At 39.1% G+C, this 27,439-nt stretch overlaps 1 protein-coding gene across 4 annotated transcripts in view; it reads left to right on the forward strand.

Annotated features, from left to right (window-relative positions):
* The window catches only part of TXNDC16 (thioredoxin domain containing 16), a 126,379-nt gene that overhangs the window by 2,894 nt on the left and 96,046 nt on the right, over positions 1 to 27,439 (forward strand). For all 4 annotated transcript variants that reach the window (XM_034992464.1, XM_034992465.1, XM_034992467.1 and 1 more), the window contains exons 2-6: positions 7,187 to 7,302; positions 7,898 to 8,204; positions 9,385 to 9,467; positions 14,084 to 14,157; positions 15,001 to 15,075. In XM_034992464.1, the coding sequence (XP_034848355.1) occupies positions 8,042 to 8,204; positions 9,385 to 9,467; positions 14,084 to 14,157; positions 15,001 to 15,075 (395 nt within the window). In that variant the 5' untranslated portion in view covers positions 7,187 to 7,302; positions 7,898 to 8,041. The remainder of the gene's footprint in view (positions 1 to 7,186; positions 7,303 to 7,897; positions 8,205 to 9,384; positions 9,468 to 14,083; positions 14,158 to 15,000; positions 15,076 to 27,439) is intronic.

Below are 27,439 nucleotides of genomic sequence, written 5' to 3' on the forward strand. Positions count from 1 at the left end.
ACTGAGCCACCCAGGTGCCCCTACCAACTTTTAAATGACCTGTGCAGGCATACTTGTTTAGAGTTTAGGGGTGAAGCAAAAGTTACACCTTGCATACCACCTCTGATTAGTGCTGACAGGAGCATCTATCAAATTGAGGGCCCCCTCCAGGCTCAAAGGGTATGAGTCTGCATGTAGTTGGGAGATGTATGTGTGTAGTATTGGCAAACATTTGCCTATGACTTCCTTCTTTTGGTATTGGCACCCTGTTGTGGTTACAGTCAGTAGCATTTGAAAGAGTCTTCTTCACTTTTAGAATTGTTCTACAGTGAAATTGGGTCAATTTCCTGTGAATTCTTTGATAGTTACTGCTTTGAAAATCCAGTATAAAGGGGTGCCTGGGTGGCTCAGTCGTTAAGCGTCTCCCTTCAGCTCAGGTCATAATCCCAGAGTCCCGGAATTGCACCCCGCATTCGGGCTCCCTGCTCTGTGGGAAGCCTGCTTCTCCCTCTCCCACTCCCCCTGCTTGTGTTCCCTTTCTCGCTGTCTCTCTCTCTCTCAAATAAATAAGTAAAATATTAAAAAAAAAAAAAAGAAAATCCCGTATATGTATTTATGTTCAAGTCACTCTCCTCTTAGCTGTTAGTAAAACCAATAAGTCTAGGGACGCCTGGGTGGCTCAGTCGGTTAAGCGTCTGCCTTCGGCTCAGGTCATGATCTCAGGGTCTTGGGATCGAGTCCGGCATCGGGCTCCCTGCTCACCAGGGAGTCTCTTTCTCCCTCTCCCTCGGTCTCTTCCCCCTGCTCATGCTCTCTCTCAAATAAATAAATAAAATCTTAAAAAAAAATAAAAATAAAACCAATAAGTCTAGACTGGATTATACTGTAATAACAACTCCCAAACTTAAGAGATTTAACACAATGGTGTTTGTTTAATTTATGTTCACTCTGGGTTAGCTGGGAGCTTTGCCCCATGTTGTCCTCTTTCTGAGACTTGGTTTAACAGAGAAGGCCTCATTTTGAGTGTTGTCATTCATCATAGCAGAAGAAAAATGTGTCGCGAGTCATGAAAATATATTGACTGTGAAAAAACTCTGGGAAGTTACATCTGTCACTGCACATTTCATTGGCCAAATCAAGTCATGGCTATACCTAATTCAAGGAAGTGGGGAAGTACACATGTGTAGAGAACTAGAAACATTTGAAGTATCCACCCTTTTTCTGAACAGGTATTCTCCTTACATATAGTTCATCCTTGGCCCTTCCCCGTGGACATAACCCCCAAATCCCATCCAGTCATTGTTTCAAGCTCAAAGTCCAGGATCTCTGAGTAATTCCCAGTAATGCTAATCTCTTATCAGTCTGGACATTATAAGTTATCTGTTTCCCACCCCCAGTTGAATACATAGGGTAGTGTCGGGACAAATATGTATAAGTGTTCCCATTTGGGGAGGAGAAGAATGGAAGACACACACCAGACTCGAGACTGTAGGACCTCTGAAATCTCACTGGGCAGATATTGCTAGGGCTATTGTTCTGTTCACTGGGTTCTCCAGGTCAGTGCTTTTCAAACTGTCTGTCACGAATGACCAGGGTTTTGTTTTGTTTTGTTTTAATTCTTAATGATTCAAAATCTAAATTTGAATTTTTGTTAACTACAATAAAAATGAATTATAACAAAAATGGAATGAAAACACTTTTCAAATGACAAGCCCAATTTTAAAATTTTTAGATTCAACAGACAGAAAATTATTGTGTAAAATGAGCTATAACAGCTTTTTGACATTTACACTCAATGTCTGTGTTTATCTCATTATTATAGACCAGTAACAAACAGTTCATATTCTGGCACATGCCCTAGGGCATAGTTCTCCATGGTCTTTGGCTTTACTCTGCAGCAGGACCTTCCATTTTTATTATCCTTGGCTACATCTGAAGTTGGCTTTGGAGAATATGGCCTCTTCCCATGGCTGAGCAGTTTTGTCAGCTTGCTTCCTGATAATAGAAGGGTGGGTGCTAAAGGACTGTTTAAGTTTTAAACCGCTAGTCTCTTGGATGGTGGTGGTTCTTTGAATACCTTTCTTTGAATACCTCGTTAAACATAACCAACAGCAGCTATTGCTCAGTGCTCATCTTCTGTCTACCAGCCTCTTTTAGGGCCATAAATACATTCATTAGCCACACAAGTCTGGGTACATGCTCATTATAAATTCATTAGGTGTGTGTCACCTCCAGATTATTGTAGTGACCGTTTTGTCAAATGTTTTGTCACTCCTTAATGTGGATTGCCAAGCTCCAGTCTCTGATGAAAGTTTCCCTGATTAGGCCCTGAACAGTCCTTGCTCCTTGGCCTCTGAGCCAGTGTTTGGGGTTCTTGTTAAGGTAGCACCTTGTTCTAGTGTGTATACCAGTGAAGATAAACTAGATTATGCTGCCATAATAACCCCTCAAATCTCAGTGGCTTATGACAATAAGGTTTATTTCCCCCCATGTCACATTCTCATTGCGTATCAGTGAGGGTTCTCTGTGTTGTGCTCATTCTGGGACTCATGCTGAGGAGTAGCCACCAACTGAGCATTTTTAATGACTGCGAGAGAAGAAAGTAAGTCCTGCTCTACCACAGACTAGCTGTTAAACTGTTGCCCGAACAAGACATGCCACTTTTGCTTACATTTTATTGGCCAGAGTAAGTCACCCGGTGGCCACAACCAATTCACTAGAGGTGGGAAGTGCAGGAAGTATAATCCAATCTTCTATAGGAGAACTGGAGCTATTTACCCCATACCAATGAACTACTACACCAAAGTACCAAGGTTACATTTCTACTACACCAAAGTATCAAGGTTACAAGGTACTCATCTCTTTGTTGATATTTAGATGTTGTGTGTGTGTGTGTGTTTAAGATTTTTACTTACTTGTTTTTGCAAGAGAGGGGGAGGATAGGGGGTGAGGGAGAAGCAGACTCCCCGCTGAGCAGGGAGCCCAATGCAGGACTCAAGCCCAATGCAGGACTTGATCCCAGGACCTTGAGATCATGACCTGAGCCGAAGGTAGATGGATGCTTAACTAACTGAGCCACCCAGGCACCCGATATTTAGATTTTGAATCATTAAGTATCGTTTTCATTCTATTTTCTACTCACTGGAGAAAAAGAGTCACCGAGTACCTTCTGTATCTTTGTTTTTACTCTGTTCTCACTGGTACTCTCATTCCCCTACCCTTTCCCATTCATACTTCCCTTCTCTTTGGTTTAAAGACATTTTTATATGGAGAACATGTCTCTGGGCAAATGTATTTTATTTTCCATGCATGTGAAATGAACATTCTTCTTTGGCCCCACAGGGATAGGTTGAATTAATAATATGCATAGACGCTATGGAATATTTGATTACATACAAGTAATTTTAATTTTTAATTTTCATTTGTATTATTTTTTTAGATTTTTAAAAATTTTTTTATTATTTGAGAGCGAGAATGAGAGAGAGAGCACGAGAGGGGGGAGGGTGAAAGGGAGAAGCAGATTCCCCGCTGAGCAGGGAGCCCGATGCAGGACTCGATCCTGGCATTCCGGGATCATGACCCAAGCGGAAGGCAGTCGCTTAACCAACTTAGCCAGCCCCATTTGTATTATTTTAATTCCAGTGTAATCAACATACACTGTTGTGTTAGTTTCAGGTATACAATATAGCAATTCAATTTCATATATTACTCAGTGCTCATCAAGAGAAGTGTACTCCTTTTTTTTTTTTTTAAAGATTTATTTATTTATTTTAAAGAGAGAGCACGGGCGCACACGTGAGCTTGGGGAAGGGCAGAGGGAGAGGGAGAGGAAGAAGCCTTAAGCAGATTACCTGCTTAGCATGGAGCCGGTGGCAAGACTAGATACCAGGACCCTGAGATCTCAACCTGAAACAAAACTAAGAGTTGGACACTCAACCGACTGATCCACCCAGGTGCCCCAAGAGAAGTGTACTCTTAATCCCCTTCACCTTTTTTACCCATCCCCCTCAACCCACCTCCCCTCTGGTAACCCTCTGTTCTCTATAGTTAAGAGTCTGTTTTTTGGTTTGTAGCTCTCTTTTTAATTTGTTTATTTGTTTTGTTTAATTTCCACATTTGAGTGAAATCATATGGTATTTGTCTTTCTCTTATTTCACTTAGCATTATACCTTCTAGATCCATCCATGTTGTTGCAAATGACAGGATTTCATTCTTTTTTATGGCTGAATAATCTATTGTGTATATTCTACAACTTCTTTATCCTTTTATCTAATCATGGACACTTAGGCCACTTCCATAGTTTGGCAAATGCAAGTAATGCTGCAATAAGCATAAATGTATGTAAATCCTTTTGAATTAATGTTTTTGTATTCTTTGGGTAAATACCCAGTAGTGCAATTATTGGATCATAGGGTAGTTATATTTGTAATTTTGGGGGGAACTTCCATACTGTTTTCCACAGTGGCTGTACCAGTTTGCACTCCCACCAACAGTGCATGAGGGTTCCTTTTTCTCCACATCCTCACCAACGCTTTGTTTCTTGAGCTTTTGATTTTAGCCATTCTGATAGGCACAAGGTGATATCTCATTGTGATTTTGATTTGCATTTTCCTGATGATGAGTGATGTTGAGCATATTTTCATGTGTCTGTCGGCCATCTGTATGTCATCTTTGGAAAAATGTTCTTGTCTTCTGCCCATTTTTAAATTGGATTACTTGTTTTTTTTTGATGTTGAGTTGTATAAGTTCTTTATATATTTTGGATTCTAACACTTCTTTGGATACGTCATTTGCAGATATCTTCTCCCATTCAGTAGATTGTCTTTTAGTTTTTTGGTTGTTTCCTTTGTTGTGCAGAGCTTTTTATTTTGACGTAGTCCAAATAGAATGACTTTAACTTTTAAAATCAAAATGAAAAGGTACACTATTTAAAGAGTCAGATGGTTCTACGTAAGACTCCAAAAGTCCCCTTGGTATCTTCCTCCTCCAATTTCTTATTCCTTAGAGGCAATTATTTAAATTGCTCCCTGTTTCTTTTGGCATTGATTTTCCTATTTCTAATAAACTTGGCTTTTGGTGTTGTGAAAGCAAAGATTTAGCTCTCTTTTATTCCTCTTCCCACCCTGACTTTGTGTTTCCTTAATTTCTGTCTCCCCATCCTCTGAACTGTGGTTGTCTTGAATTTGGTTAAATCATTATTCAGTGTTTATTTTATTATAACCATGTAAACTATTTCTGGCTGACCTGTGCAATATTCTCTGCTTTAAGTAATTCCTTAAATAATCAAATTTATCAAAGATGGAACAAACTGCAAAGGTTATAGTTACTAATGAGTTCCTGTCCCTGAAAGTATGTATGTGAGAATCACATACATCTCTAATTGACCAAATGCATAGTACTTCCACATCTATAATTTCATTTGTCCAATGAGATAGGTGTGGGAAAACTATTCTAGCACTGAATGTGCAGTTAGACCTTTTGCTGCTACAAAATTCATTCTATGGGAAAAGAATCATATGTTAACCCTACTGTCCAATTTAGTATTAAAATAAGTGAATTGTAACCACAAGCCCAGGAAAAATTATATTTATACTTGAATTGTTCAAATGTACTTTTATTTAAAAGTTTTATCTTTTCATTGTGTTTTAGTTATTTCATATAGTAACAGATATTATATAGTTATTCCCTTAGCCTCAGGATGCATGCATTTCCCACCCCGCCCAATAAAGAAAATATTGAATGACCTATTTTAAACCATTCCCATTAATATAAGTGGCTTTAAAATACACTGGTTTAAAATGGTATAATGTGGGGCGCCTGGGTGGCTCAGATGGTTGGGCATCTGCCTTCGGCTCAGGTCATGATCCCAGGGTCCTGGGATCAAGCCCCACGTCCGGCTCCTGGCTCAGCGGGGAGCCTGCTTCTCCCTCTCCCTCTGCCTCTCCCCCTGCTCATGCTCTCTCTCTCTGTATCTCTGTGTCTCGAATGAATAAATAAAATCTTAAAAAAAATTAAAAATAAATAAAATGGCTATAATGTGTAATCAGTGTTAATATCAAGGATACCCCTTAATTATATCATTAAAAATACCACTCACAGTCCTCACTCATTCTACTTGAGTTTTTGAACTCTTGGTTCATTATTAAATACTAGTGGCAGATTTGTTCACTGATATAAATTAGCTCTAATGAAAATAATGTTAAGTAATTGATGAGTAATTAGCTTTTTTTTTTTAGGAATACCTGCTTTAAAAATTTTTTTAAAATTTAAATTCAATTAATTAACGTATAATGTATTATTTGTTTCAGGGGTACAGGTCTGTGATTCATTAATCTTATATAATACACAGTGCTCATTACAACACATACCCTCCCCAATGTCCATCACCCAGTTACCCCACTTCACCACCCCCTCCCCTTCAGCAACCCTCAGTTTGTTTCCTAAGATTAAGAGTCTCTTATGGTTTGTCTCCCTCTCTGGTTTTGTCTTGTTTCATTTTTTTTCTCTCTTCCCCCATGATCTGCAGCCATCAGAAAAAAAATGAAATCTTGCCATATGCAACAACATGGATGGAACTAGAGGGTATTATTCTAAGTGAAATAAGTCAGTCAGAGAAAGACAATTACCATGTGATCTCACTCATATGTGGAATTTAAGAAACAAGGCATAGGATCATAGGAATACCTGCTTCTTAAGGAGAGAAATTATAGGCTTACTGATAAGACTGAAAGAGCAAAGTAGGGCTGCTTGGGTGGCTCAGTTGGTTAAGCATCTGTCTTTGGCTCAGGTCGTGATCCTAGAGTCCTGGCTCCTTGCTCAGCCGGAAGCCTGCTTCTCCCTCTGCTGCACCTCCCCCCTGCTTGTGCATGCTCTCTCTCTCTCTGACAAATAAATAAGTAAAATCTTAAAAAAAGAAAGAGCGAAGTAAATATCCAATTTAGTGTAATTGTCCCTAAGTTTTTCATTCTTTTATCGTTTTATTCTTTACTGAGAAAGTCTACCCCTCTTCTTATGAGTAATTTTTAGCTATTTTTTTACTGTCTCTTGTTTTGGGGTAGTGATCCTTTGTTTGAAAGGTAAGGGTTCTGTTTGAAATTTAAAAAAAATTAAAATTCTCACCTATGCTTGTGGGTGTATCTTTACCTTCTAGAAGTATGATGTATTTATGTTACACTAATTTTCCCAAACTATCTTTTTTTAAACTTAGGTAGTATAGATCATCAGTAGAAAAACTTCCTGAAAGAAGAAATTGTTCAAGAGAAATTTGAAGGTAGCAAAATAGAAGACAAAGAATTGACAACAGGTGCAGAGGATAGCATAGAAGTAAGTACAGCTTGAAAGAAGATGAGAGGAGGATATCTAAAACAAATCTGAGTTCAGAAGATAGAGTTGAATTAAAATATGGGTTGAAAAAGAGGCTTGAATTTCTAAACTGTGTAAGTAAGTCTAAGTCGTGTATTAAAAGTATATTTAGAAGGAATGTTCTTTAAATAGTTTTAATTGCTATCTTCTAGGGAATTTAAAGTAAAAAGAATGTAGACATAGTAGATACAGATTTTGGATGTCTCACTCCCATTTAATGGTATTAAATAACTGAGTATTGATTGTAAATCTGCTCTAGGTAGAGAAAGATAAAATGCCCAATTTAAAACAAGGATTAAATAATGTTTGAGAATTAATTTTAGAACCCTTAAAAATGACAATTACCTTAACATACTCTAGTAAATACCTATTAAACTTAAAATATTTCATGTTGCTTTTTCTAGATATCTTTTATATCTTTTGCAAGTATGAAAAATCAATAGTATTAAATCAATGTCATTTTATGTCATCCCTCTCAAATATTTACTAGAGGGAAATAGGAAAGTACAGGCAAAATCAAATATATAAGTAATGCCTTATATTATTCTTTTTGCAGATTTTACTTCATTCATTTGTTTAACAAATTTATTCAGCAAAACTTTGTTGAACACCTATTCTTGCTAGGTATTATCCTAGGCAACAGAACCACAGCACTGAACAAAACAGACGAAAATCTCCTGCCCATGTACAACTACAGCTGATGATGTCTTTCAGTTTCAATATATTTAGAGTTGGCATCTCTTTTGTTATGATGTGCGTTTTTTATAAGTCAGCAGTAGACTCTCTATCAGAACTGAGTCCTCAGAAATATTTCAGTACATTGCAACCAGGAAAAGCCTCCTTAGCTTATTTTTGTCAAGCTGGTAAGTATTTTTTATATTCTACATTATTTTTGTGATGTTTCTATTGCTATTTAATCAATATTCTCAGTGGGAATTTATTGTCAGGATTAGTATTATGTGCTATAAAGCTGCTACTAAAATATGTCTGCCTGAGTTTAAATCCTGATTGTGCCACTGTATGATTTTGATCAAGTCACTTAGCCTCTCTGTTTTTGTTGTCATCCATAATGAGGAAATAATATTTGCTTTGTAAATTTGTTGTGAGGATTAAATGAATTTACTCATGTTACTAGTCCATAGTAAATACTAGATAAGAATTAGTGAATAACATCTGAATTTCATCTAGTCATTTCTGAAAGTATACTTTTTGGTATTTTTAGTGAACAAATATTTTAAAAGTGTTTTAAAACTTTAAACGAAGTATCAGTAGTTCTTTTGTTTAATACTCTGCTTCAGCTGTACCATTAATTACACTGATTAACCAATTGAACTTAACTAAAAATTGTAATGGTCTCATTAAGTCTTTATCCCTTAAAAAAAACTATTCTTGGAATTAGTAAGTGAAATGACTCCACATTTCTGTTGGCTCTCTTATAATTGTCATTTGAAAATGGTATTTTAAAATCATTTTAAGGGGCGCCTGGGTGGCTCAGTCAGTTAAGTGTTGGACTCTTGATTTCAGCTCAGGTCATGATCTTAGGGTTGTGAGATTGAGCCCCACGATGGGCTCTGTGCTGGGTGTGGAGGCTGCTTGAGATTCTCTTCCTCTCCTGCTGCCTCTCCCCTCACTTGCATGCATTCTCTCTCTCTCTCTTTCTCTCATAAAAAAAAGCTTTAAAATCATTTTGAAAGTTTTGTGCATGCATTCATGTGTGTTGTGTATGTGGTATTAAACTTGGAAAAATAATGCCAAATGTTAGCTTTAAATTAAACATTCTATTTTTGTTTTAGAAATTTTTAAAATTTACTTACAAAGTTAAAATATATCACAAAAACATTAGAAATAAGAATAATGAGGCAATAGGAAATAAGGGTGTAAAAATATATAACTAGGTGTGTTTACTTTATTTATTGTTTTGTCTACTTGTGGGGCAAACTAATCTATTTCTTCTTCAGTTTGCAGCTTTGGGCTTTAATTTTAAAAATTCATCTTTCCTAAGGAGCAAGCCATAAAACATTCATAAAACATTTCTTATTTTAGATTCTCCAAGAACCTCTGTATTTCTTGAAGAACTGAATGAGGCTGTTAAACCTCTCCAGGACTATGGAATTTCAGTTGCAAAGGTAGAAAGACATTTTTTGTTACTAAATTATTAGTGACAAACACTTTCCAATTGTATGACTTAAGGCTGAGTATCTAAATATACTTATGTTTCACACCTTTTCCAGATTGGAAAAATAATTTTTTCTATCTTTTTTTATACGAAAAAACAGAAGCACAGGAAGTTCCAGATTATTGTGTAAATTAGTACATGAAGAAAAAAACCTGTTCAAAATTCTTTAGCTTAGAACTTAATTTATTTTGCAAACTGTTTTATTGAGGCTATAGCTCAGTTTTCAATCCTATAGTTAAGCTTTGTTGTTTTGCCTGACAAATATATTATAATAGATCTCCACATTCAACTATTTATTTTCTGTTAGCACAAACTGAGATACCAAAATTGAGGTAATTGAAGTATTTTTCCTTTTCTATTCTTCTAGGTCTTTATAATTGCTTATGTTGCAGTTTTTCCTTTATTTTTAGAACAAAGTCAAAACAACCTAACTTGAAATGACATATTTAATTTTTTTCTCAAAAGAATGTTTAAACTTGTTGTTGAGTATTATGGAAAATTTCCACATGCATCATAGATTAGATAGCTCCATGAGCTTTTCATTTACTTTAATCTTAGAATTTGTACCTCAGAAAATTGAATGATTAAAACCCAGTGATTATTAAATTCTCTCAGATTAGTGTCTCCCTGACTTTCTGTGTACATTTATTCTTTCTTAGTTCACTAGCCTTCTACCTCTGAGAGATGGCTGCTGTCCCACTTGGTCCCTGCAGTTAGAGTTCCCAGGGCAGGAATCCTAGAAAGGTTAACTAACCTTGGCTATTAAAGGGAAACTCTTTCTTCTACCCAGAGAACACTTCTGACATCAAATGTGTGAGTTTTCCACACCAATCAGTTCTGACACTAGCTGCCCACTTAGCCTAGATCTCAGAGGTTAAGGGCTCAGTCCTATAAGACTGCCCTCCAGTTCAGATGCCAATCACAAGGAGTGGATTCCCAGGTTACCTACAACTTCTGCCTGACTTGGCTACAAATTGGGGGTTCTTACAGCTGCCTCCTTGGGTTCGATAATTTGCTATAATAACTAACAGGATTGAAGGAAGACACTTTGTTTACTATTACTGATTTATTATAAATGATAGAGCCCTGGAATAGCCCAAAGGACGAGATGCATAGGGTGAGGTCTGGAAGTCTTGAGCATAGGAGCTTCTGTCCTCTTCTGGTTTGGACTCTGCCACCCTACTGGTACTTAGATATGTTCACCACCCTGGAAGCTCTCCAAGACCTATTGTTTAGGGTTTTTATGGGGGTTCCATTTTGTGGACATGATTGATTAAATCTTTGGCTGCTGGTGATTAACTATATCTCCAGCCCTGAGGATAGGAGGTGGGACAGAAAGTTCAACCTTCTAATCATGCCTTGTCCTTTTGGTGAGCAGTCTCCATCTCGAAGCTATATAGGGGCCCCCAGGGATCAGTCACCTCATTAGCATGCAGAAAGATACTCTTAAACACTGCAAGGGTTTCCAAGAGTCTTAGAAGCTCTTATATAAGGAACTGGGGTTAAAGACCAAATATTAGAACAAAAGGTACTCCTAACACTCCTATCACTCAGGAAATAACAAGGGTTTTAGGAGCCCTGTGTCAGGAACCAGGGGGGCAAAAACCAATTATCTATTTCTTATTATATCACTGCTTAATACTTAAAAAAAAAAATCTTTTTTTATGTCAATTCTATATGTACCTTTGTTAACTTTAAACAACTGATAACACTCTAGAATGATAATGGTACTCATCTTTGAGGAGCTTTTAATAAAATTCTAAAGTTTAGAAATGAAACACTAAGTTGGTAGGTCATTCAAAAGGGATAATCATGCTGTTTATCTAGTAGCTAGTAACTGTGTATCTAGTAACTAGAGTAGAATATTAAGGTTCATGCCCAGGGTGTTGCCTTTATGAACTAACAAAACTTAAAGTCTTGATTTTACAGTTGAGGATGCTAAGCTATGTGAAAAGGAGACTAGTGAATAAGACAGACCTATATTGAGGACCTAACTCAAGCCATCAAGAAATCTTTAGGTTCTATTATCAAATCTTTAGGTTCTATTATCAAAACTTCCCAAATCTGACCCCTCCCTCCCCTTGTCTAAACCTTCATCAGTTCTCATCTGGGAAACTACGGTAGCCTTCTAATAATTGGTCTTTCTCCTCTCACTCTTGTCCCACTAAACTTTTCTCCACACATAAGTCATATGTGTCAGGTCCCTTTGCTACCCCTTCAGAAAGGTTTCCTGTTACAGTTAGGATAAAATAGAAACTCTTCACTCTTGTGGACACTGGCTTCCTCTCTGATTTCATTTTTTGTCCCTGTACCTTGCTCAGTTTGTTCCTGACACCTACAGGTCATCTTTTTGTTACCTGAACCTGCTGGAAGTGTTATTTCCACAAGGCCTTTGTGAATATTTTCCCTTCTGCTTAGAACTCCTCTCTTCCACACATTTATATGATAATCATATGCGTCGTTCCATTCCTTCTGTTCTTTGTGCAAAGGTCACCCCCTCCCCCAAGCCTTCTTTGATTACTATCTAAAATGTCCTGTCACACACTATCCCCCTTTTTTTTCCTATATGGGACTTAACACTACATATTAGTTTTTAAAATTGAATGTCTCTGCTTTTAGAATGTAAGTTCTAAAGATAAAGATCTTTATTTGGAACCTAATGGTACCCCAGTGACTAGAAGAGTGACTAACATATGGTAGGCGTTCATATATATGTTGAATGGGATAAATAGAAAAAAAATCTGTTGTCATAATGTCAATCATCACCTGTGCTCTGACTTTTAAAAATTCTTGCTAACATTCAGTTTTTTGGCGGGTGTAGCTGTCTTCTGACTTTTAATTCTAATTCTTTTTTCCTAATATTTTTTTCTGAGTGTCAGTTCTCCTTTTGTAGCTTTTGAAAATAAATGTAGCTTCCCCAGTTGTCATTCTGCTTCCTCAAACTCCATTAAAATTAAATTGAACGACACACACAAAATCCCAAACCCATGGGGCACCTGGGTGGCTCAGTTGGTTAAGTGACTGCCTTCAGCTCAGGTCATGATCCTGGAGTCCTGGGATCGAGTTCCGCATCGGGTGCCCTGCTCAGCGGGGAGTCTGCTTCTCCCTCTGACCCTCCCCCTTCTCATGCCCTCTCTCTCTGTCTCGTTCTTTCTCTCTCAAATAAATAAATAAAATCTTTAAAAAAAAAAAAACCCCAAAACAAAAAAAAACCCAAACCCATTTAAAAAAATCAAACAAAAACAAAATCTAAAATGAAATAACTGTTTTTCTTCCAGCCGTAGTTTAAGTTTTGTTGGTAGCTACCCATTGCCCCATTTCGTAAACCTCTTTGTTCTCTTTATCTCTTTCCTTCCCCCTCTATCCCAGGCTGCATACACATGCCTCTTCTTCTCCCTAGTTCTCCTTACTGGATTGTTGAGAAATCTCTTGAACCTCTTCTGTCCTTCTCTGCTTTACTTCAGGTGCCAGTCATCCTTGCCCTGTACTGATGTGATATTTGTTTAACCTGCCACCTTATCTTTGTGCTCTCTTGCCTTCCACTGTATCTTCATGTTGCTGCCAGGATTATTCTTATATTTTTCACACACAGTTTATAAACTATCAAGGGCTATTAGGGCTGCTCTGACGTCATCAGTGATTAGGGTTCATTCTTTCTGTGGCACCATGCTCAGCAAGGGTTTCTCCTTTAAAGATGTTTTATGGTCCATGATTACTGCTGGTGCCCCAGCTGCCTTGTCTGTTTTTTGTCAGGAAGAAGTAGAAAAAGAGTATAAGTCAGCTCCCTTTTAAGAACCATCTGGAATCCAACCCCAGTGACTTCTAACACTGTTTGGCCATCTGTAGCTGTTGGGGAGTCTGGAAAAGTCTTTCATTGGGCCACTTGCGTTTAGGGAAGTTCTGGTAGTAGAACAAAAGGAAAGGCTGGATTTTGAATAAGAAACCAGCAGTATCGGGCGCCTGGGTGGCTCAGTCGTTAAGCGTCTGCCTTCGGCTCAGGTCATGATCCCAGGGTCCTGGGATGGAGTCCCACATCAGGCTCCCTGCTTGGCGGGAAGCCTGCTTCTCCCTCTCCCACTCCCCCTGCTTGTGTTCCTGCTCTCGCTAGCTCTCTCTCTGTCAAATAAATAAATAAAATCTTTAAAAAAATAAAAATAAAAATAATAATAAAAAAAAGAAACCAGCAGTATCTTTATTCCAGCTGCTGAGATGCTTTCATGCTCCCAACTTAACCACTTACTTCTGCTTCTTGGCTTTTACTCATGATTTTTTTGTCCCGCCTTCATTGTTTCTTTCCTTTTCTACTTGGTTACTTTCTACTTGTTCCATAAGTATTCTCTCAAGTATAATTAAATATAACTCCTGGTGTAGAAATAATTCCTTTCTCGGGGTTACCTCAAGCACTTGAATAAATAAGCAATTATAGGATTCAAATCAGAAAGAAAAGTAAAATAAAAAATTTGACCTGGAGACAGACTGTGCTGTTTAATTTTCCTTCTTGTTTCCCTAACCAAGAAACTTGACCTTTTGATATATACTCTAAACCTTAAATATAATCTTTTAAAGGTTAATTGTGTCAAAGAAGAAACATCAAGATACTGTGGAAAAGAAAAGGATTTGGTGAGAGCATATTTATTCAGGTAAAGTATTTTTTGAGTGTGATAGGCGGATATAAAGCTATACTTCTAGAATATTAAAATATACAAAATATCACTAAGCCAGAATAAAATTGTATACAGTTGTGGGGGGGAGGTCACATGAAGCTTAGCAAATAGTCTAAGTCATAGATTTGTTACCTGTGCTTCAGCTTCCTTATCTATAAAATGAGGTAAAATAGCTATAAAACCTACCTCACAGGCTTGTTTTGAATGTTACATGAGAATTCTTATGTAAATTCCTACTATAAGTGCCTGGAAAGTAAGCACTTCACAAATTTAGTGTTTCAAATAGATCTGTCAGGTCCATATTTGGGTGTGAAAGAAATGTATTTTTGAGAGATCTGCCAATGTCCCAGTTACAGATTCCTCTCCACTTTGGTCTCCTAGTCTCTCAGGTTTCTCAAAGTCTTTTTCTCAAACTGTTGGGATTTGGCCTAAGAAGTGGGGACATATTCTGTCTCCTCAGAGATCAGCTGTAAGGACAGTTCTTTTTCACTCCTACTTGTCTCCTTCCCAGCCCATTTAGGAAAGTGTGTGTATGTGACTGGGAGGTTGGTAGGAAGCCTTGTTGAGACTTCTGTGCTTTCCCAGTCTTTTTGCCTAGCCCAGGGTCTAGGCTCTTCAAAGTCAACATATTTATTGAGTGAATATTCAATAAATATTTTTGTGTGTTTTACGGTCAGCACGCGGGTGGGTGAAGTGCATGGGATAATGTATAACACCCAGGCTCTAACATCAAAGAACTTAAAACCTACTGTATTAGAGAGACAAGAAAAATGAATTCCAAGGAGATATTTCTGTAATGTTTTTTAAATTTTTTTATAGGGGCAACATCTTACTCAGAGAATTCCCTACTGATACCTTGTTTGATGTGAATGCCATCGTTGCTCATGTTCTCTTGTAAGTACAGGGGGTACACATTCATTTATTGTTATTTATCTCTTGATTTCATTTGAGGCAGCCACAATCCATTAAAATATTTTAGGGTTTTAACATTATATTTGTAGACATTCATTTCATACAAATTCCTGGTCTATCTTCTCCCTATGTAGAGGATCTAAAATGTCTTGAATGGCAAAGGATACAGAAACATCTTTGTATAAAAATGGGAGAGGACACAATCACATGGTCATAGTATTGCTTTTGCTTTTGAATATAACTGTGGAGTAAGGATTTTACCAGGTAAAAAGCTCATCTTTGCTATTCTCACTGGGATTTTTTAAAATGTCTGGCATGCTTCTCACCCCAGCCTGATTTTTCTAGAGTCTGTAGCTCTCTGCCTACTCAGTAGGTGCAGAAACAGTGCAAATAGTCCCAGCACACATCTTAGTGTTTACTGAAAGAGAGAGAGAGAGAGAATCTAAATTTCCTTGGCATAGAATCTTTAGGCCTGGGATTTAGGCCTATGTGGAGTCCATTCTTGCAATCTCTCCCTGAATGAAGTCTGGTTTCCTCTTCGGTGACACAGCTAGAAGCTACGACTTCATCAGGGACACAAGTTTACATGGACTTGTCCAGTTTAATGTTGTGTTAGGACTGCTGGCTACTAAGACCTTTGCTGACATTGAGTATCTTTGTTGTCTGCTTGGCTCCCCTCTTCCTTCTCCTCTTGGACTGGATTCCCATAAAAATTGGGTGAAAGTTAAATGACAGGAAATTCAGAACTTACAGGTGAAAAGTTGTGGTTATCACTTTGCAAATGGACACCTTTAAATGTTCCAGTACTCATCATATATAAATGAAAAGATTTTAGAAATCCCTGACAACCATGGAGCCTAAGGCCTGTAGACTAAGAAGCCAATTGTAAAGAGTGAATGGTGGCCTTTGGAGAGGAATTCCAAAGAGCTGATACGGCTTCTGTTCTCTAGGAATATAGTGTTTTGTTACATAGACAGATACAGAAACAGGAAATATTATGTAGTAAGTAAGTTGGTAGCAATTTGTGTGCATGAGGGCTTAAGGATCCACAGCATAGGGAAGAGTTACTTGTGTCTAGAATGAAGGTGGATATTTGTTAAGAAGGCTTCCTGGTGGAGGTGGCACCTGGGATAAATCTTAAAAGGATAAGTGGGAGTTTGCTTGGTGAAGAAACAGAAGGTGGGGAAAGCAGGGGAAACTGTGAACAAAGGCATGGAGGTTTGGAGGGGGGCAGTTTTTTTTTTTTAAATATATTTTTTAGAAGATTTTATTTTTTTTAAGAGAGAGAGAGCAGGGCGAGGGGTAGAGGGAGAAGCTGACTCCCTGCTGAGCAGGGAGCCCATTGTGAGTTGAAATCATGACCTGAGCCAAAGGCAGATGCTTAACTGACTGAGCCACCCAGGCGCCACATGGAGGGGGGCAGTTTTTACTGGAGTATGAAATGTGAAGCAGGAGATTATAGCAGAAGAGTAGGTATGGGGGTCAGATGAAGGGATCTTTGTTTACCATGTGAAGAGGTTGAGGCTTTGGGGTAGCCACTGGAGGGTGAGGAGTTTAGCTCCAAGCCAGAATCCTTGCATGACCTATGAGTCCTGACCATAGGCAATTATAGTCATTGTCTGGCAGGCCTCCTAGGGGAAAGGTGCCCTGCCCACACCAGACTGGGTGCATGCCCAGTGCATTGTGTTTTCTAGAGAAAATTGAGGTCCAAGACTCAGGCACCTAGGCCAGACATGCTCATATGTAACCTGTATTTTTAGCTCAAGTGTCTCCATTCAGAGGCCTCATTATCAGGGACCTTGACTGAGGCACCTCCCAGGTGCTTCTGCTAAGACCTCCTTATCAGGGGTCTTTGGTTGAGGCACTTTTCTCCACTTGACTCGGTATCTTTCCACTTCTGGCTCTTCCCCCTTTCTTTCCCCTCAACCCATGAGTCCATAAAGAGTCAGGAGCCTTTTGTTTGGGGCGCCTTGGAATGAGATGCCTCCTTGCACCTGCACTGCACCCACCCGACCCTTGCCTAATGCTGGCCCATGGTGGGCGGGGCAAGGAATGGAGCATTGCAGAACTGGTGCCTCTCTTTTGGCCTCTGGCTTGCACTATCACAGTGAGTGAATAAAGGCTTGATTGTTACTTTAAGTTTGGCTCACTGTCCTGACCACCTCAAAACGTGATTGTTCAACAGAGGATTGTAGGCAGATAAGTGATATACTCAGAATAGTACTTTCGAGCTCTCTGGTGGATGTGAGACCGATTTGTGAAGTTCAAGCACACATAGAGACCATTGTGTGTCCATTATACAATCTAGGGAGGTAAAATAGAGATAGCAAAGAGGGGGTTTTCTTTTTAATGCCTAGGAGGTGAAATTAACTGGATTTGCTAAGAGCTAATTTGGTAACAATCAGCAAAAGTACAAACTTGAACTTACTCCCTAATCTCTTCTATTCTGTCTTTCCAATCTCACTCAACCTCAATCCTCTCTGATCAACATCTGAAGTAGGCAAGAAAGAAGAACAGATTGACAGGGGAAGATGAGTCTACTTCAACAGGGGAATGCCCATCAGACTTGAGACTCTAGTAGGGATCTGTGGGAGTTTGAACCCCTGAGGAGTACAGATGTAGGTGTAGGCAACATACAGGTTATCCAGGGAGCATCTTACACAACACCAACACTTATGGGAAGAAGAAACTGACGGGGAAAAATAAATGTCAAGGAGGTAGAATTGCAAAGAGGCAATGTCCTCAATTGAATTTAAAATGTAAGAAAAAATGACTTGTAGAATATAGTATTTTACAAAAATTCTCAGTAGTGATATTTAGAATGTTGAAGAACTGTGCTAAATGTGCCATGTCATAGCTGCACCTTCCAAATAACCATGAGGGGGAAAAAAAATACCTTTCAATCTATCATTCTACTTTTATGTGCTAAAACCATCAGTTTGAGATATCCAGCACCTGGCAAGCAGTTTCTCTCTCCTGTAATTTTGCTGGTGCATACTATTCATTGAAATAGGACCTGAACTGTTTGGAATCTTTTGCCCATTTTTCTATCATGTTTGAACTTTATTAACTTTTAGATACTTTTTTTTTTTTTTTTGATTTATTTTAGAGAGGAAGAGAGAGTGCACAAGTGAGTGGGGGAAGGGGCAGAGGGAGAGAATCTTCTAAGCAGGGAGTCATCCCCAATCTCTTCTTTTCTGTCCCATGACCCATGAGGTCACGACCTGAGCCAAAACCAAGAGTTGGAGGCTTAACACACTGAGTCACCCAGGCGCTGCTAGATACTTTCTTTATATGAAGCAGACACAAACTAGATTCCCCCCAAGTTTGTCATTTATTATCTGAATTTCCCTATTTTTTTTTTTAAGACTTTATTTATTTGAAAGAGAGAGTGCACAGGTGGGAGAGTACAGGGGGAGGGGCAGAGGTACAGAGAGAATCTCAAATAGACTCCGTGCTGAGCACAGAGCCCCATGTGGGGCTCAATCTCATGACCCTGAGATCATGACCTGAGTTGAAATTGAGTCAGATGCTTAACCAGTTGAACCACTGAGATGCCCCTGAATTTCCCTATTCTTTAAAGAATTATCTGGTCAGATTTATCTTTTCTCTTCTGAATTATAGGTTTTAAGTTTTACTGTGGTTTCCTTTATGCTTTTGTTTCAAAGGAATTTACCCATTTAAAAAAATAATAGATTTTGTTTATTTATACATTTTTCCAGTTTTATTTTTTATTTATTTTCAAGTTTTTATTTAAATTCCAGTCAACATCTGTGTAATTATTAGTTTCAGGTGAAGGATTTAGTGATTCATCACTTACATATAACACCCAGTGCTCATCACAACTAGTGCCCGCCTTAATATCCATCACCCATTTAGCCCATCCCTGGCCTACCTCCCTCCATCAATTCTCCATTTATTCTCTGTAGTTAAAGGCCTGTTTTATGGTTTGCCCCCTTCCCTCCCCCGCCATGTTCATTTGTTTTGTTTCTTAAATTCCACATATGAATGAGATCATATGGCATTTGTCTTTTTCTGACTTATTTTGCTTAGCATAATACACTCTGGGTCCATCCATGCTGTTGCAAATGGCCAAGATTTCATTCTTTTTGATGGCTGAGTAATATTCCATCACACACACACACACACACACAAACATACCACATATACACCACATCTTCTTTATCCATTCATCAGTTGATGGACATTTGGGTTTTTTCCATAATTTGCCTGTTGTTAATAATGCTGCCATAAACATTGGGGTGCACGTATCCCTTCAAATCAGTATTTTGGTAGTACAATTGCTGAATCCTAGGGTAGTTCTATTTTTAATTCTGTGAGGAACCTCCACATTGTTTTCCAGAGTGACCACACCAGTTTGCATTCCCACCAACACTGCAAGAGGGTTCCCCTTTCCCTGCATCCTCGCCAACATCTGTTGTTCCCTGTGTTGTTATTTTTAGCCATTCTGATGGGAATGAGGTGATATCTCATTGTAGTTTTTATTTGTATTTCCCTGATGATGAGTGATGTTGAGCATCTTTTCATGTGTCTGTTAACCATCTTGATGTCTTCTTTGGAAAAATGTCTATTCATGTCTTCTGCCCATTTCTTAACTAGGTTATGTGTTTTTTTGGGTATTGAGTTTGTTAAGGTTTTTTTTTTAAAGATATTATTTATTTATTTGACAGAGAGAGACACAGCGAGAGAGGGAACACAAGCAGGGGGAGTGGGAGAAGGAGAAGCAGGCTTCCTTCTGAGCAGGGAGCCCGATGCGGGGCTCGATCCCAGGACCCCGGGATCATGACCTGAGCCAAAGGCAGATGCTTAATGACTGAGCCACCCAGGCGCCCCGAGTTTGTTAAGTTCTTTATAGATTTTTAGATACTAACCCTTTATCAGATATGTTGTTTGCAAATATCTTCTCCCATTCCGTAGGCTGCCTTTTAGTTTTGTTGATTGTTTCTGTTGCTGTGCGGGAACTTTTTATCTTGATGAAGTCCCAATAGTTCATTTTTGCTTTTCTTTCCCTTGCCTCCAGAGATGTATGTAGTAGGAAGTTGCTATGGCTGATGTCAAAGAGGTTAGTGCCTATGTTCTCTTCTGGATTTTGATGGTTTCCTGTCTCATATTTAAGTCTTTCATCCATTTTGAATTTATTTTTGTGTAAGGTGTAAGAAAATGGTCCAGTTTCATTCTTCTGCATGTTGCTGTCCAGTTTTCCTGACACCATTTGTTGAAGAGACTGTCCTTTTTCCATTGGATATTCTTCTTTTTATTTGTTTCTTTTTTTAAAATTATTTTTTATTTTTTAATTTTTTAAATTTCATTTTATTTTATTATGTTATGTTAGTCACCATACATCATTAGTTTTTTGATGTAGTGATTCATGATTCATTGTTTTCATATAACTTCCAGTTTTATGCATCCTCGCCAAAGAGTTGTAGGTCTATTTCTGGGTTTTCTATTCTGTTTCATTGATCTATGTGCCTGTTTTTGTGCCAGTACCATACTCTCTTGATGACTACAGCTTTGTAATATAACTTGAAATTCAGTATTATGATGTCTCTAGCTTTGCTTTTCTTTTTCAAGGTTGCTTTGGCTATTCGGGGTCTTTTGTGGTTCCATACACATTTTAGGATTATTTGTTCTAGCTCTGTGAAAAATGCTGGTGATTTTTTGATAGGGATTGCATTAAGTGTGTAGATTTCTTTGGGTAGTATAGACATTTTAACAATATATTTTTTTCCAATCCATGAGCATGGAATGTTTCTTTGTGTCCTCTCTAATTTCTTTCATAAGGGTTCTATAGTTTTCAGAGTACAGCTCTTTTACCTTTTTGGTTAGGTTCATTCCTAAGTATCTTACTGTTTTTGTGCAGTTGTAAATGGGATCAATTCCTTGATTTCTTTTTCTTCTGCTTCATTATTGGTGTATAGAAATGCAGTAGATTTCTGTATATTTGTATCCTGTGACTTTACTGAATTCATGTATTTCTTGCAATTTTTTGGTGGCATCTTCAGGTTTTCTACATAGTGTCATGTCACCTGCAATTAGTGAGTTTGACTTCTTCCTTACCAATTTGGATGCCTTTTATTTCTTTTTGTTGTCTGTTTGCTGAGGCTAGGACTTCTAGTACTGTATTAAATAACAGTGGTGATAGTGGACACCCCTGCCTTGTTCCTGACTGTAAAGGAAAAGCCTTCAGTTTTTCCCCATTGAGGATAATATTAGCTGTGGGTCTTTTGTATATGACCTTTATGATATTGAGGTAATTTCCCTCTACCCCTACTTTATTGAGGGTTTTTATCAAGAAGGATGCTGTACTTTGTCAAATGCTTTTTCTGTATCTATTGAGAGGATCATGTGGTTCTTATCCTTTCTTTTACTAATGTGGTATGTCATGTTGATTGATTTGAGAATTGAGCCACCCTTGCAACCTAGGAATATATCCCACTTGATCATGGTGAATGATTCCTTTAATGTACTGTTGGATTTGATATGCTAGTATTTTGTTGAGAAGTTTTACATCCATGTTCATCTGTGATATTGGTCTATAGTTCTCTTTTTTAGTGGGGTCTTTATCTGGATAACACTGGCTCTGTAGAATGAGTTTGGATGTTTTCCTTCCATTTCTATTTTTTTGAGAAGAATAGGTATTAATTCTTTAAATGTTTGGTGGAATTCCCCTGTGAAGGCATCTGGCTCTAGACTTTTGTTTGTTGGGAGATTTTTGATTACTGATTAAATTTCTTTGCTGTGTATTGATGTGTTCAAGTTTTCTATTTCTTCCTGATTCAGTTGGTGGTTTATATGTTTCTAGGATATTATCCATCTCTTCCAGATTACCCAATTTCTTGGCATACAGTTTTTCATAATATTCTCTTATAATTGTTTATATTTCTGTGGTGGTGGTTGTGATCTCTTCTCTTTCATTCGCAATTTTATTCATTTAGGTCTTTTTTCTTTTTGATAAGTCTGGCTAGGGGTTTATCAATTTTATTAGTTTTTTCAAAGAATCAGCTCCTGATTTCATTGATCTGTTCTGTTTTTGTTGTTGTTGTTTCTATATTATTTATTTCTCCTCTAATCTTTATTATTTCCCTTCTGCTGCTGGGTTTAGGCTTCATTTATTGTTCTTTTTCTAGCTCCTTTAGGTGTAAGGTTAGGTTGCATATTTACGATTTTTCTTGCGGGGGCGCCTGGGTGGCTCAGTTGGTTAAGCGACTGCCTTCGGCTCAGGTCATGATCCTGGAGTCCCTGGATCGAGTCCCGCATCGGGCTACCTGCTCGGCAAGGAGTCTGCTTCTCCCTCTGACCCTCCCCCCTCTCATGTGCTCTCTTTCTCATTCTCTCTCTCTTTAAAATAAATAAATAAAATAAATAAATAAATAAATAAAATCTTTAAAAAAAAAAAAAAGATTTTTCTTATGGGTGCCTGGGTGGCTCAGTTGGCTAAGCGACTGCCTTCAGCTCAGGTCATGATCCCAGGGTCCTGGGATCGAGTCCCACATCAGGCTCCCCCTGCTCTGCAGGGAGCCTGCTTCTCCCTCTGCCTCTGCCTGCCACTCCCCTGCTTGTGCTCTCTCTGTCAAATAAATAAATAAAATCTTTAAAAAAAAAAAAAAAGATTTTTCTTGCTTCTTGAGATATGCCTGTATTGCCCTATACTTCCCTCTTAGGACCCTTTTGCTGTTTCCCAAAGCTTTTGGACTGTTGTCTTTCATTTTCATTTATTTCCATGTATTTTTTAAAATTTCTTCTTCAATTTCCTGATTGACCCATTCATTCATTTTTTTTTCTTTTTAAGTAGAGCCCAATGTAGGGCTTGAACTCATAACTCTGAGATCAAGACCTGAGCTGAGATCAAGAGTTGGATGCTTAACTGCCTGAGCCACCCAGGCTCCCTTACCCACTCATTCTTTAGTATAATGTTCTTTAGCCTCCATGTATTTGTGGTCATTGCAATTTTTTTCTTGTGGTTGACTTCAAGTTTCATACCATTGTGATCAGAAAATATGCATAGGATGATCTCAGTCTTTTTGTACTAGTTGAGGCCTGATTTGTGACCTAGTATGTGATCTATTCTGGAGAAGGTCCCATGTGCACTTGAAAAGAATGTGTATTCTGCTGCTCTGGGCTGAAATGTTGTGACCATATCTTTTAAGTCCATGTGGTCCAGTGTGTCATTCAAAGCCATTGTTTCCTTGTTGATTTTCTGCTTGGATCATCTGTCCATTGATGTAAGTGGGGCGTTAAAGTCTCCTACTATTATTATATTATTATTAATGAGTTCCTTTATGTTTATTATTAGTGCTCCCAAGTTTTGGGCATAAATACTTATAATTGTTAGATCTTCTTTTTGGATAGACCCCTTCATTATGATGTAGTGCCCTTTTTCAGCTCTTGTTATAGTCTTTGGTTTAAAATCTAGTTTGTCTGATGTAAGTATGGTGACTCTGCCTTTCTTTTGACATTCACTTGCATGGTAAATATTTCTCCATCCTCTCACTTTCAATATACAGGTGTCTTTAGGTCTAAAAAGAGTCTCTTGTAGGCAGCATATAGATGGGTCTTTTTAAAATTTGTTTTTAGGGCGTCTGGGTGGCTCAGTCGTTAAGTGTCTACCTTTGGCCCACATTGAGCTCCCTGCTCCACGGGAAGCCTGCTTCTCCCTCTCCCACTTCCCCTGCTTGTGTTCCCTCTGTCGCTGTGTCTCTCTCTGTCAAATAAATAAAAAAAATTGTTTTTAAAGATTTTATTTATCCATGAGAGACAGAGAGAGAGAGGCAGAGGCAGAGGGAGAAGCAGGCTCCCCGTAGAGCAGGAACTCTGATGTGGAACTTGATCCTAGGACCCTGGGATCATGACCTGAGCCAAACGCAGATGCTCAACCAACTGAGCCACCCAGGCGCCCGGGTCTTTTTTTTTTAATCCATTCTGACACCCTATGTCTTTTGATTGGAGCATTTAGTTCATTAACATTCAGAGTGATTCTTGATAGATAGGAATTTTATTACTTGTTTTGTTGTTGTTTCTGGAGATTTTCTTTGTTCCTTTCTAGTCTTTGTCACTTTTGGTCTTTCTTTCCCACTCAAAGAGTCCCCTTTAATATTTCTTACAGGGCTGGTTTAGTGGTCAGGAACTCCTTTTGTCTGTCTGGGAAACTCTTTATCTCTCCTTCTGTTCTGAATGACAGCCTTGCAGGATAGAGCATTCTTGGCAGTATATTTTTCCCATTCAGCATGTTGAATATATCATGCCACTGTCTTCTTGCCTGCTAAGTTTCTTTGGAGAGATCTGTTACTAATCTTATTTGTCTTCCCTTGTTCGTTAGGGACTTCTTTTGTCTGCTTCATTTAGGATTTTTTCCTTATTCTATATTTTGCAAATTTTACTCTAATATGTCTTGGTGTTGGCTTGCTTTTGTTGATTTTGATGGCAGTTCTCTGTGCCTCCTTGATTTGGATATCTGTTTCCTTTCCCAGATTGGGGAAGTTTTCAGCTGTAATTTCCTCAAATAAACCTTCTGCCCTCTTTCCCCTCTTCTTCTTCTGGGACTCCTATGATACGAATGTTATTATGCTTTATGGAATCGCTGAGTTCCCTAGGTCTTCATTCATGATCCATTATTTTTCTTTCCCTCTCAGCTTCATTATTTTCCATAATTTTATCTTCTATATCACTTATTTGTTCCTATTCTTCTTCCATCCTTGTGGTCATTACATCCAGTCAGTTTTGCATCTTGGTTATTGAAGTTTTCATTTCAGCCTATGTTTTAGGTCTTTTATTTCTTTGGTAAGGATCTCCCTGGTGTCTTCTATGCTTTTCTCAAGCCCAACTAGTATTCTTATGATTGTTGCTTTACATTCTGGATCAGGAATATTAGTTATATTTGTTTTGATTAGATCCTTGGCCGTGACCTTTTCTTGTTGTTTCTTTTGGGATGAATTCCTCTGTCTTGGCATTTTGTCTAGGTCTCTGTCTTCTTCTTTGTGTTAGGAAAGCCTGTTATGGGGGTGCCTGGGTGGCTTAGTCGGTTGAGCATCTGCCTTTGGCTTGGGTCATGATCCCAGGGTCCTGGGATTGAGCCCCCACATCAGGCTCCCTGCTCAGTGGAGAGCCTGCTTGCTCTGCTGCTCCTTCTGCTTATGCTTTCTCTCTCACTCTGTCAAATAAATAAATAAAATCTTAAAAACAAACAAAAATGAAGGCCTGGTATCTTTCCTGCTCTTGAGAGTAATGGTTTTATGAAGAAGAGGTCCTATGCTGTCCAGGGCCTGGTGCTTCAGGAAGTGTTTCAGAGTGTGCACTGTGCTGCGGTGTGTTTTGGCACCTCTTTCCTAAAGGTCAGTCCTCTTCAGAGTTTCTCCTTGCCTGCAGTGGCGAGTGTTTGGACCTTGGCCAGAGTGTGGCTAGTTTTAACTAGTTGTGTTCTGGTCTGTTTGTTAAGAGAGACCCGATGCTATTTCCGTTAGAGCTGAAGCTTTGTAGAACCTTATGGTTAGTAGATGTGCTAGGTGGGGGATGGGGGGGTTGTGCTGGTCTTCTTGGGGAGGGGCCCACTACACGGGTTCTCAGGCACACTTGCCCAAGAAAGCAGCACCAGCAGAGCACAGGGGGTGGGGCTTGGTGTGAGCTGTTTAGGCCACCACTGTTGGCTCTGTGCTGCTTACTGAAATTAGTTTATGCTGAGGGGTGGGGGAGGGAAGTGGGGCCAACCCTCTTTGTTGTCCCTAGAGTGGGGAATACACACCTGCTGCTGTCCAGGAAGCCCTTCCAGAAGAGCAAAGAATCTCTCCTTGTGTGTCCCAGGCATCCCTCAGATCCCTGCCTTTCCCCTGTCTGTGTTCAGCATGGCTGCCCACGTGGTAGCATAGTGCACCTTGGGGTCTATCCCAGGCAGATTGGCTGAGTTTTAAAACTCCAAACTTTAGGGACCTGGCATGGTGGGGACCTGCGCTGGTCCTCTGGGCAGGGTCTCACTGTACTGGGAGTGATGCAGGTTTGTCTCAGAAGGGCAGTCGCACCAAAGTGCAGGGGTTTGGAGTTTGGTATAAAGCACAGCAAAAAGCTGGTGTCCAGGTTAGCTGCCCTCAGCAGGTGTCTTTGCACCTATGCTGAGAGGTGGGGGAGGGAAATAGTGCCCACTAGCTCTTTAGTCCACCTCTCTCAGATGCGCTCCAAGAATGGGGAACCACCTCTCCCAGTGGGTCCCAGGGAATCCTCTGATCACGACATCTGCCCCCAGGCTATCTGCCCTCCTTCTCCACAGGAGAACTGCAGCCCCTGCCAGGCTCCACACCAGCCATGCTGTGGACAGCTAAAACTCTAGTCTTTGAGCCCCACTGGTTGTCAAAAAAAAAAATCTTATAAATCAGCTCCTCTCATTTTCCCAGTCAGTGGCTTTGGGGAAGTGTTTTCCTTATGCAATCCCCTGTGCACTCCTCTCTCTCTCTCTCTCCCTCTCTCCTTCCCTCCTCCCACCTCTCTCTCTTTCTCCCTCCCTCCCTCCTCTGTCTGTGACCAGGGCTCCCTCCCCTCTGCAGCACCCATGATCTCTTTCTCCCCCAAACCACATCTCTGCACCTCCTACCTTCCATGATATGTCCTCTTCTCTCCCTCTAGTTGTGCAGTTTATTCTGTCAGTCCTCAGATCAATGTCTTGGGTATTCAAAATGATTTGATATTTATCTACCTGTGTTTGAGGGATGAGGCAAATCTAGGGTCCTCCTACTCCATTTTAGCTTCTCCTCCATTTTTTCCAGTTTTAGAATTTTGTCATAAACAAACAACTTGATTAAAAGAAGAATTAGTAAATCAAACCTAGGTTCGGCAATTTGTAAATTTCTGCCCATGGTACTGGGAATTCTCTCTGTCTGAGATATGGTTATGAGTGTACAAGACACCACTACTAATCTCTTACCCTTCCAATTTAGAGGATGACCTAGATTTTTTTTTAAAGATTTTATTTATTTTAAATTAATTTTTTAACCAACTGAGCCACCCAGGCACCCTTAAATTAATTTTTTAAAAGATTTTATTTATTTGAGAGAGAGAGAGAGCATGAGAGGGGGGAGGGTCAGAGGGAGAAGCAGACTCCCCGCTCAGCAGGGAGCCTGATGCTGGACTCAATCCTGGGACTCCAGGATCATGACCCAAGCTGAAGGCAGTCACTCAACCAACTGAGGTACCCAGGCACCCTAAAGATTTTATTTATTTTAGAAGAGAGAGAGCATGAGCATAAGCGGTGGGGTGGGGGGGTTAGCATTAGGAGGGGAGAGAAAGACAAGCAGACTCCACGCTAAATGCAGAGCCTGATATAGGGCTCAACCTCATGACCCTG

Source organism: Mirounga leonina, unplaced genomic scaffold, assembly GCF_011800145.1.
Source record: "Mirounga leonina isolate KUSES-001 unplaced genomic scaffold, KU_Mleo_1.0 Mir_82, whole genome shotgun sequence".
Classification (NCBI taxonomy): domain Eukaryota; kingdom Metazoa; phylum Chordata; class Mammalia; order Carnivora; family Phocidae; genus Mirounga; species Mirounga leonina.